This window comes from Mustela nivalis (genome assembly GCF_964662115.1).
Source record: "Mustela nivalis genome assembly, chromosome: 2".
NCBI lineage: Eukaryota > Metazoa > Chordata > Mammalia > Carnivora > Mustelidae > Mustela > Mustela nivalis.
Genome location: NC_139021.1, coordinates 130,357,798 through 130,370,302, shown reverse-complemented (window position 1 = coordinate 130,370,302; position 12,505 = coordinate 130,357,798). Strand labels below are relative to the sequence as shown.

General features: G+C 39.2%; 1 protein-coding gene across 2 annotated transcripts in view; it reads right to left on the bottom strand.

Annotated features, from left to right (window-relative positions):
• MYPN (myopalladin) overlaps positions 1–12,505 on the bottom strand; it is a 97,512-nt gene that overhangs the window by 35,364 nt on the left and 49,643 nt on the right. For both annotated transcript variants that reach the window (XM_082714612.1, XM_082714613.1), the window contains exons 7-10: positions 9,073–9,214; positions 6,647–6,670; positions 3,819–3,935; positions 3,075–3,447 (exon numbers count right to left, since the gene is read on the bottom strand). In XM_082714612.1, the coding sequence (XP_082570738.1) occupies positions 3,075–3,447; positions 3,819–3,935; positions 6,647–6,670; positions 9,073–9,214 (656 nt within the window). The remainder of the gene's footprint in view (positions 1–3,074; positions 3,448–3,818; positions 3,936–6,646; positions 6,671–9,072; positions 9,215–12,505) is intronic.

The following is a 12,505-nucleotide window of genomic DNA, read 5'->3' as shown; positions in this document are numbered from 1 at the left end:
AAACAATGAGGTCAAAACCAGTAAGAAAAGGCTGTTAGAGGGGCGCCTGGATGGCTCAGTGGGTTAAAGCCTTTGCCTTCGGCTCAGGTCATGATCCCAGGGTCCTGGAATTGAGCACCACATTGGGCTCTCTGCTCAGCAGGGAGCCTGCTTCCCTTCCTCTCTCTCTGCCTGCCTCTCTGCCTACTTGTGATCTCTGTCAAATACATAAATAAAATCTTTAAAAAAAAAAAGAAAGAAAAGGCTGTTAGACATATGGTTTCACAAAGGACTGCTGTGTGTGTTGTGTGTGTGCATGTGCACATGTACATGTATGTTCATCCCTCTACTAATACAACCTATAGACACAATTAAGAGAAAACTTAAGGAAGGCAAAAGAGATTAAAGAATTATATAGCACTGAGGGCTGGATTTGTAGAGCATGTCACTGCATAGTTTAATAACAAAAAATTATATTCATTGAAAGTCTGATGTGGCAGATGCTGCTGGCTGACTGCTTAATTCTTCCCTTTGTGAAAGAACTTGATTTTATTCATGGAGGCAACATCTACAGCCAAAAACTACACTTCCTAGTCTCCTTTGCACCTCTTATATACCGTGTGACTAAGTTCTGGCTGATGAGATACAAACACAAGATTTTTGGGTAAGACCCAAGAAGGCTCCTTAAAATGAGTCGGACATCAGACCTTCTACCCATTTGCCTGTCCAGCAGCTTGAAATCAGACATGATGACTAGACCACCATCAGCCATCCTGGACCAAGAGGGGACCTGGAGAGGAAGCCAGTGCTCAAGAGACATAGTGGAAAGACAAGAGACTGGGTTGTCTCTTGTCAACTGACTGTGGAGCCACTCTAATGGCCTCAGACTGCCCATCTAATTCCTTTATTTAAGAGGAAAACCCCTCATATGTTTAACCCACTGTTTGGGTTTTCTGCAACACAAATCTAAACTGAATCCTAACTGATATACCTAATCATTCCTGAACAGTCCTTGGGTAAGAGGAGGCTCTATACAGGAGGCAGTTCCCAAGGAAATTGTTTTGGATTACCTGTTCCCAAAACTCCCTTTTCTGTGAAATCCCCCACCTCACCGTCCTTTATAGTTCTGATTTGATCCATTTGACTCTTCTTTCCTCCAAACATAAATCCTCTGCATCTGACCAGCTGGTATTTGGAATTGAGCTGCTATAAATGACTTAATTAGCAGTGGAACTTGACACAAATTGTAGAATGGGACATGCCATGATGGGCCAGGTGTGAGGTGATGAGTCTTCAAAGAGGGAAGAGTGGAGAGGATATGCAAAGAAGAAACAAGGAGGTGCTCCAGACAGAGAGTGAGTGGGGGACAGAGGCTTGGGGTATCTTTCTCCAGGCAGGACCTGGCTGCCTTCACGTTCCCATTCCTGTGTATTTCCCTACAGTAACCACTTTTTTACTTCAGTGGATTCTTATTTCCTGTGACCAGCAGAACTTTCAGGGGACAGAGACATTTTTGGATGTGGTTTTCCAAGAGGCATGCCTCATAATATTTAATTTTATGCTCAGGATTTTGCCTGATGTGATAGTGAGACAAACATAAAACTAAATGACCTGAGGATCGCTGGGGGGTGGAGGAGTGGGGATAGGGTGGTTGGGTTATAGATATTGGGGAGGGTATGTGCTATGGTAAGTGCTGTGAAATGTGTAAGACTGATGATTCACAGACCTGTACCCCTGGGGCAAGTAATACATTATATGTTAATAAAAATAACTAAAAAAAAAAGAAACTAAATGGCATCCCCTGCTTCCATTGAACATCTTGTGTTCTGCCCTGAGAAACGTATGATGGGATCACTGTTGCTGTTACTATAGATTTTAATTTTGACCTTTAAAGGTTTATGTAATTATAAATATAATTTTTATAACTTTGATCTAACAGAACACAGTAGTAGTAATTTCATGTTCTGTGTTTGCTTTATTATGGATGAACTTTAAACACTGCAACATGGCTCCAATGGAGGCTCCCTAAGAGGTTTAGGGTGACATCACATCAGGCCCCAAGATGAGTCTGAAAATTATGACTCCTCATTCTTTCATCCCTATTATATTATACGAAACCTACTGTGTTATTATAGCATATCTAGTCACAACAAAGAAAGGTCAAAAAAGTACTAGATATCTTTTCCATAATGACTACAAGAGCTTTAGCTGAAACAGAAATGGGAAACATAAGGAAGAAATTATAGATTATGAGGATTATTAGCTTCGAGAAAGGGCTCTATAAGAAGAGTACAGAAGGGCTTCATTTGGAGGCTCTAATGTTAGACAAACATCTTTATCTGCTAGTTTAGGGGTAACATCAAGAATAACATTTTTCAGAGGTAGAATATTTAACAGTAAGGATAGTAGTGAGATTACACTAATGTTGTTGTAAGGATTTATGGTTTGCAAAGGATTTAAATTGTTTCTTCTCTTTCTGTTTTTAGACCCCCCCCCCCTTTTTTTTAAAGTAGGCTCTACACCCAGCATGGAGCTCATTGCAGGACTTGAACTCACAACTCTGAGATCAAGACCTGGACTCTTAACCAACTGAGCCACTCAGGTATCCCATTCAGCTCCATTCGTTTTGTTTGTTTTGTTTTATAATTCTTTTATTTTTTTTATAAACATAAAATGTATTATTAGCCCCAGGGGTACAGGTCTGTGAATCGCCGGTTTACACACTTCACAGCACTCACCATAGCACATACCTTCCCCAATGTCCATAACCCAACCTCCTTCTCCCTACCCCCCCCCCCACAACCCTCAGTTTGTTTTGCGAGATTAAGAGTCTCTTATGGTTTGTCTCCCTCCTGATCCCATCTGGTTTCATTTATTCTTTTCCTACTCCCCAAACCTTCCATATTGCCTCTCAACTTCCTCATATCAGGGAGATCATATGATAGTTGTCTTTCTCCGATTGACTTACTTCGCTAAGCATAATACCCTCTAGTTCCATCCACATCATCGCAAATCAGCCCCATTATTCTTAAGAATAATGGGCAGATTCGGAGAGGCTCAGAGGCACCCTTGGTCCTGTTTTAATTTTTACTTACAGTTTGGGTTTGGCCAGAACTGGAGGGGGTTCTTTGATGGGTGAAGAAGGCTCAGGGATTTTTGCTGCCTGTCCATTGAATCTTTCCGGGAAAGAATCCGGCCTGGTCTGCTTGGTGGTCACCACACCCTCCTCAGAAGATGCTTCACTTCCTTTGTCATCTTCAGGCAGGTTGAAGTGCACACGGAGCCCAATCCTGGAGCTGGACCGGGGTTCATTGTGGTTCACCAGAACTCCTTCAAGTTTGGGTTTAGGGGCTTGTTCCACAGAAGGGGGCTCTGGGTTGGGTGGGGATGGCTGTTGCTCAGTAACAGCCAGGTTGGTGGTGGAATTGGCCGAGTGAAGAGACCCATTATTTCTGAGGTCTTCGTTTCCTGAAAGGACAATAACAGGACCTGAGCTGTTAGCCTCACCCAGTAAGACTGAGACAGGATTATAACTGAGAGCTGGGCCATGGAGCCAACCAGATGAGTATGTAATGGGAGAATGCTTGTCAGAAACAGTGACCATAATCTGGGGCATTAAAGAATGGTGAGGATACAGGGGGGAAAAAAAATCTAAACTAAAAACCCAAGTACTGGTTTGGAAAGAATATTAGAAGTGTATAAAACACCAAGGGGATGTTTTCTTAAGGACTACAAGAGATAGCAACAGGGTCATGGGTGGTGGTCATAAATGCAACAAGAAAATGAAAATTGGATATTGTTCCATAGTCTAGACTGTTCTGGCCTTCCAGGACCCTTACCTCTTACATCGAGCTGTGCAATGCTTGACACCGTGCCGTATTTGTTGCTTGCTGTACATGTGAAGCACCCAGAGTCTTCTGCAAACACCTCAGCAATGACCAAAGTACAAATCTCCTCTAAATGCCAGTAAAACAGAACAGTTACTGACTTCATTGTGGAAATGGAATTATAAAGGTTACTGATATCAGATAAGGATTCTATAAAGGTCAATATAAGAAGTTGATTCTATGAGTTGTTTGAAAGTGATCAGTCTAAACAATTATCTGATTGGACTGGCTGATGAGCAGGCTCAATGAATCAAAGATGTACAACAGAAAACTCCACATTGACTATTGGCAAGAGGATCTTAAGATAACAAAATATCTTAATAAATTGTGAATTCCCGGATCATCTTCTGTTTTTATGTCATCAGTCCAGATGATAAAAATAGAACTGAGAAACAGTAAACTTAAAAAAAATCACAAAAACAAATTAGGAGTTAAAGCAAAAGGGAGATTTGTGTGAAATAAAAGGATTAATAAAACATTTTTAAATCTAGGGATTTCACTATGTCTGTGGGGAACTTTTCCACTGAGGTCATTTAAAATGAAGGCCACAATTTAAAACTGGGCAAGAAATATTTTGCTGTGCTAATAGTAATTAGCTGATAGAGTAATTTGAAATTTCAGGTGAAAAAAGAGTGAAAAACATCTTCTCTTTTGCAATACTATGGTAATTCTTATGGATTATTTCAATAGACAGCATGAAACCCCTTTGAATAATGACAAGGGTTATTTGCCATTATTCAAATAATGATTCCATCATCATGGAATTGATTCCCAGATTAAACCATGTGATTATAGCCTAAAATTATTATAGTTAGATATTCCTTGACATGAAGAGAGGTATAGGACAGTAGCATTATCACTCAGTGGACCTGACATGAAAAACAAAATTAACAAAAGCATTGTTGTATTAGGAGGGACTTGGGAATCTCACTGTTTCACGATAACTGAATTGAATTAGCTGGCCACCTCTTAGGCAACCTGGACCAGAGGCCACAGCAGACAGTGCTGAGTACCTGCTCCAGAGCTCTTCACCCTCCTTCCTCCTTCCTAATAGAATTCTGGCTTGGTCCACCCTCCTTGGAGAGGTCACATGCTTCAAGGCAACTTGGCCTCTCCCTCTCCCGGTCTCAGGTGGCAAACCCTGACTGGACACGCTAAGTTCTGTTCTTTCTAATTCATGGCATGCACCATACAACTCCAGTCAATGAAATAGGAGGGAACGGCTTTTCTCCTTTTTTGGAAGGAAGGAAGGAAAGTCTTTTGGGGAGTCCATGAGAAAGATTTCTTTGCTCTTAGAAGAGAACAAAAGAGTTTTGTTCCTGAATTTTGCCTCTGCATTGTTGTCTGCGTACAACACTCAGAGCTGTGGCAGCTGTCGTAGGTAGATGAATAAAACAAGACTAAGCCTGAAGACAGTGGAATGGGAAATGGGGAAAAAGCTTGGCCCCCGATGATCTTGGAGATGTAAAATCACGCCGTCTTAAGACATTTCTCAGGACATCTTGCTACGTGAGAAAATACATTTTTCTTAAGACTTAAGCCACTTTTAGTGAGGTCTTCTTCATTGCTGCCAAGAACCCTAAATGATAGAGAGGCAAAGTTTGGTCTGGTGCTTCTCTGTACTTTTTCTGAGCCCTTGGACTGTGCTTTCTTCTCTCTGTTCCCCTTCCCAAACATTTCTACTCTCAGCCTTCAACAACCACTTTCAGAAGATGATCCGATTAATTGATTCACATGACACCGTACCTGTCTGATGAAATAAAGTATTCTGTCTCCAAAGGGTATTTGCATATACAAGATGGAGGAAGACCTCTCTGGCTATGAAATTTTAGATCACGGAGCTGGGAAAGGCAGTACTTGTTTTGGGAAGGGACCCCTTTTGAGTGCCTCTGAAATGATTCTGTGTATGAAATTGCCTAGTGGAAGAGCCTGCTCTGGACAAAAGTGTCAAAACCTGAAATATTTTCAAGGAGAAAAATACCACTCCATTAGCAATGCAAGAATAAGGCTGCTCTGTTCTTTACTTATGTATCCCCAAGGCCCTACGGTAGGGTTGTGCCGTATGGATGGTCCGTGTCTACTTCTGGAATGCCTTTCCATTCAGTTTTCAGAAGAGAGAATTATAATAATGAAATCCCAAATAATCATTCTTACCAGGGGCACGAATACAATCTAATTTTCCAGGGTGCTCACAGGGAAGTCTTTTCAGATGTTTACACCGTGGTTTGTGAGTAATTTGCATTTTCTAGAGGTTAGAGCTTCACCTACCATCACTCCCATGTCACCTTGGTATCTTCCCAACCAAATCTAATAACACCATGGAGGTTTTATTGACTCTGCAAATTTCAAAATTTGATGGATAAGTTTTAAGACACATAAATTGTGGAATTGGAACTGATCTAGCATCATGTATATTGCTCTGCTCAGTTTAGGGAGGTCACGTGTTGGGGAAAAAAAAAAGGGGGGAGGGAGAATATTCCTAAGAAACATCCCTTAAAAACCAGGAACTAACTGCATTCATGTTCAGTATTGGATATAAATTCCAAATTTGCATGTGCTCCCCTCTTTTCCTTTTCTTACAGTAATAGCTAGAGTGGGTTGGAATCCTGCTTCTAAAACCTAATTTTTCATTTTTTCCTTGACACCAGTGTAACATCAATATGTTTTACTATTTATGTAAGATATTTAAAATCACTGACTTATGTATATATGTTTTTAATATATGTGTAATCACTGGTGCTAACATGTTACCATGCTAACAAAGTTAAAATGATCCTTACCTGGTTCTGCCATGGATCGAGGTTCTAAAAGAAAAAAAAATTAAAAGATTCTAAGCATTTCTTTTACCGAGAGGCCATATTTTCATCAGAAGCTTCCTACAGAATTTCAGTCTCTTTTATACTCGTGAGTGATTTGATAAGGTTAATCTGTAAGTGTGGAGGTAAAGCACCAATGACCTTGATGGGACAGGACAGTTGTCACAGAAGGGCAGCAAGAGAGCTGCTAACCAGATGTTGCCATGTCTCGGGATACACCTGGATTCCACTTGGACACACAAAGCCTTAGGTGAGGAAAAGTGACTGAGTTAGGGATTCAGGAACAGCTTGCTTTTACTGGTACCCTTTCAGCTGTACCTGAAACAAAGTTTGTACAGACTGAGACTCATTCTTGGCAAGGGTTCTCACATCCTAATAAAACGTAGACTCTACCTCCTGCTCTAAAGTTTCTAGATCTGAGTAATTGATTCACACTACACTGTACCTGCCTGATAAAGTATTCTGTCTCCAAAGGGTATTTGCATATACAAGATGGAGGAAGACCTCTCTGGCTATGAAGTGTTTTCATAGAGAGCCTCAGGGTAGATAACAAAGGAGCAGATTTTTTTTTTTTTTAAGATTTTATTTATTTGTTTGACAGACAGAGATCACAAGTAGGCAGAGAGGTAGGCACAGAGAGAGAGGGAAGCAGGCTCCCTGTCGAGCAGAGATCCCAATGAAGGGCTCAATCCCAGGACCCCGGGACCATGACCTGAGCCAAAGGCAAAGGCTTCAACCCACTGAGCCACCCAGGTTCCCAGGATCAGATTCTTTATCTTTAAATTCTCTGACATTCCTGGAAGTGCCTTCATGGTACTGATTACAGAATACAGGTGTTCAATGGCAGGCATTCAGTAAGAGTTGTGGAACTTAGGGGTGCGTGGGTGGCTCAGTTGGTTAAGCCGCTGCCTCCGGCTCAGGTCATGATCTCGGGGTCCTGGGATCGAGTCTTGCATCGGGTTCTCTGCTCAGCAGGGAGCCTGCTTCCCTCTCTCTCTCTCTGCCTGCCTCTCTGCCTCCTTGTGATCTCTGCCTGTCAAATAAATAAATAAAATCTTAAAAAAAAAAAAAAAAGAGAGTTGTGGAACTTAGAACCTTCCACACTGCTAGAACTGCCCAAGTTTTTTCTTCTCAAGTTTAAATGGTATTCAGATTATGTTATTGTTGCTGCTACTGTTAAAACCTGATAGCAGTTTGACTCATATATCAGTGATAAGCAGAGACAAATTAACAACAACAACAAAAAAATTACAATGTATTTTATGACCGAAATGGGTCAAGGTGAAAGCAGTACATGATAAGAAAAAGAAGAATTGACCACTTGAATATATAAATAATTCTTACAGTAAAAAAGAAAAAATCTTCAGTATGAAAATGAGCAAAGGATGTGAACAGGTAATTTAGAAATAAGGAAATACAAAGACCCAATAAACATGAAAAAAATTCCATCCCCCCCATTTGCTTAGTAAAGTACAGATTAAAACAAGTGTTCCAATTTTGGACCTATAAAATTAGTGAAAATTTTAAAAATCTTTCATATCCTTTATTAGTGAAGGTATGAGTAAAGGGCATTCCCATGCATTGGTGATTGTAATAAAATATAATTAGAACAACATGTATCCCCTCCTCATTTGGGATAGTCCTGTTTTATTCCTGGGATCTCTGTGTAATTATTAATGGCAATCTCTTTCACTCCCAAAGTCCCAAAAGGTCCCAAATTAGATGATCAATTATGTGATTATCCTCAATTTAGTTCAAACTTTTGGGCTGGCATTTTGGCAATATATATTGAAAGCCTAAAAATGGGTGAATTTATAGTAGCAATCCTAGTACTCTCTATTTTTTTTTTTTGAGAATTTATTTTTAAGTAATCCCTACACTCAATGTGGGGCTCCAATCCACAACCTTGAGATCCAGAGTCATATACTCTACTGACTGAGCCACCCAGTCACCTCTGGTACTCTTTATTCTGTAGATATTCACAAATTACTTTTCTTTTACATGCATTGAAGCAATTTACAGAAGTAAGAATCTGTGAACAATTGAAATATTCAATAATAGGAGATTAAATAAACATAAAGTTGATTGTATTGATTTGTTTTTAAAGTATATTTATTAACACGAAAAGATGTTCATGACCTGCTGCGTAAAAAAATCAATTTACAAAAAAGTGTTAGATTTATTTTTATATTTGAAAAACATGCATGGAGAAATTTTTGGAGACTAGACAACACAGTATTATTAGGCTTTAGTTTGGAGCATTATGAATACAAGTAATTTTGAAATTCTTTTAATTATATTTTTACTTGGTTGTTAAAAGTTATAGAAATAAATGAATACAATATATTTATAAAAATGATCAGAAAAATAACTTTAAAGCATCAACTTACTTTTCTGTAAAATTCTGAAATCTGGAGAATCTTCTATCAAGGTCCCTTCTCTGTACCACTCAACTTTAGGAGATGGAGCTCCTTTTACTCTGCATTCAAAGACCACCAGCTGACCTTCAGAGGCTGATAAATTCTGTAACATCTGTAATGAGAAGAATATTGTTAGAACCTAGAAGTATACATTTTTGGAATTTAGTTCCAGTGCCAAATTTTAGAAAAAGATAGTATCGTCTTCATATTTGGATTCTCTCCAAATCTTCTACATCTCCAGCAGTTTCGATTCTGTGGATTATTTTTGAAGATAGAATCATCTGAGCCTATATGAAGCTTTTCCCTCATGATCGTCTTCTTTTTCTTCTCTGTTGCAGTGCCAGACAACTATATTAAATACTAGGTGACACATTGGAAGTTTTGGAAAAATGCTGGCTTTTGGTAAAGTACTTCTGTTCTTAAATGCCCAAGTAGAGTTTAGTTTCCAGAAACAATAACAATTTAAGAAATCTGTGAAAGGATCTATGAGGCATCGTCAACAGAGTAATGTATTTCTCCACACAAGACCGTCACTGTTCGTGAGGTGGAATATCCCTGTGTCTCAAGTAACTGACTCCATTTTCCTGGCTTTGTCTTAATATTGGAATATTGGAATATTTCCAATATTCCTGGAAATTGACTTTTGTTTTGTTTTCTTGTTTTCTTTATGTGTTTTTTAAAGTATAGCTTCAATGATCTCTTGAGGGATATAAAGAATAACAATCTCTATAAAATCATAGTCACAAATAGAGTCTGATGTCATGGTACAATATGTTGTAATTTTGTTAAAGTATCATTAAATGTTTTTGCACACATTCATGAAAAAAGTTTACAAAACCACTTCACTTTTGTTTGTTTGTTTCTTGAAAGTGCAGAGCCCAGCGTGGGGCTTGAACTCTCGATCCTGAGATCAAGATCTGTGATGAGATCAAGAGTCGGACCCTCAACTCACTGAGCGACCCAGATGCCCCTACAAAACCACTTTGAACTGTATCATATCAATATATTCTATAATAGAATCTACCAGAGAATGGCACTCACAGTTTCCATTCACAACCAGTCTTTCACTCATGATTTGTGAGCTTAAAGGCACACATTCTGGGGCACCTGGGTGGCTCAGTCGGTTAAGTGTCTGCCTTAGGCTCAGTTCATGATCCCAGCAGGGAGCCTGCTTCCTCCCCACTGCTTGTGCCCTCCACCTCTCTCTCTTTCTCTCTAATAAATAAAAATCTTTTTTAAAAAGTCACACATTCTTTTGTGTAGTTGGTACTTTATTTGACTTGAGAAAGAGAGAGTGACAGAGGGAAATAAAGATAAAGGGAGGGAATAGAGGGAGAGAGAATTTCTCAAGCTGACTCCAAGCTAAGCATGGAGCCTGAAGCTGGGTTTGAACCCAGGACCGTGAGATCACGACCTGAGCCTAAGCCAAGAGTCCAATGCTTAACCTGCTGAGCAGCCCAGGTGCCTCTTGTACTTCATTTGATTATGAAATTCTTCTTTGGCATGTGTGTGGGCATATTACTGTTTTCTTCATATTATTGTTTTTAATGTTTGAGCAAACATTATAAACATGGAAAGATTATGATTAAATTCCTCTACAAGCTCTATTAGTAACAAATGCTGCAAGGCTTTCTATTATTACTATTTGGAGATCTGCATTAAGGAAATATTGGCTTCTGCATCAGAGAAAGGGAAAACTGTATTTAGCTACTTTTTTGCTTTTGTCATTCACTTTTTATAAATATTCTGTGATTATTTATAGATATATAAATGATAGTATGATAGTATGTTCATGGCATGGCCCCATCATATTTATGACATTTGTCTAAGGGTGGGAATAACCACACAGCCTTAGTTAGCTATGTATAGTAGATGACTTTTACCTCAGAGATATGTAAGTTGATATTGGGAAAGCCAGGGGGCACTGTAGTTCAACATTAGTGTTGAGTTCTTTTGCACTCTCCAATTTGTTTGCTGAAGTAATTCAAGATGAGATTTGTACCGAGGGGTCTCTGAATTAATAAGGAACTATTTGATAAACAAAAACAACCCCCTCCCCCAAAATACCTTCTTATTCTTTATCTACCCCAAAGAACAACTTCTAGTGACAAGAAAGGAATGTTCTTAGTAAGCAGGGAACATCAAGGAGTCTTGAGTACTCCTGGCAAGCTGGTGGATATGCCCTCCACCTTGACATCTGATCAGATTCTGTGTAACATGGCAGCTTTGAGGCTGAGTGAAAATTTTAACGGCAGTCAGACATCTCCCTGGGATTCATATGAGATAGAGTTTCATTCCTTGAGGCAAACAAATTAGAAAAACAGATCAAGGGGGAAAAATGGTGGTGGTGGAAGAAGGGATTGAATAAATTAAATATGGCATCCTTTTTAAGTGGGTGTAAGAAGAATGAGGTCTCTCTATATGTTCTGACATGGCTTGCAGTTCAGATACATCAGCCAATTCTCAATCTGCAGAGGTTACACCAAAAGAATATACTTGAGAATATGTTGCTCACAGTTGAGACCAACATTAATTGGTTGTAATTGCTCACTTGACATTGAAAGTCAAGACCTGTGTTCTATTTGAGAGTCCAGCAAAGATACCTCAGATACTACATTAATATGCCTGCTAAGTGTCTGTGATATGAGATGCAAACTCATTCTATTTGATACATCATCAATACTCAGTAGGAGAGGTGCCAAGGGTCATCTTACAAGCCACGCAAAAAAAGTTTTTGAAAGTCACAGTTTGAAGGACGATGATAGTTGTTATTGCTGAAGACCGCTTTTCTACAAAAGTCTCATGAGAAGGAACCAACTCACACCAGGGTCCAAACCAATCACACCATTTGAACATAGTGCAGATGGTGCGATATTCAACAGGCGAGTAGGTCTTAGGGTGTTACTAATGGCGCAATGTCACCAGACCTGATCAGAATCATTTTGACTCCACTGAAAATGAATAAGATAAATGAAATGTTCCCCAACGAACAAAGATTTAATTAGTGTAAACTAGGAATTATGGATTTGGACTAAAGTTCTTAAACTGAGGGTTTACAACCTCCTGAGGTAAACAGTATCCAAAGGGCAAATCTGTCTTGTGTGTCATCACCACTGATCACTTGGAAAGAATTCTTTGTAGGGTGATTTGACAGCACAAAGCCTTTAGAAGCATTTCTTCCATAACCATTTGCTATGGGACTTTTTTTTCCCCCTCTATTCTTCCTAAAGATACTCTGAAGCCAAAAAACAATGAAAGCAATAATTCTTTATTTAGTTGAAATGGAAGTTATTCACCACTGGATCAATATTACTATGTGCCAGGCTCTGTGCCAGGTGCTTTAAATGTGAGCTGAAAGGAGTTAGTTTGTGCTTAGATTTATGCCCAAAAATATAATATAGGG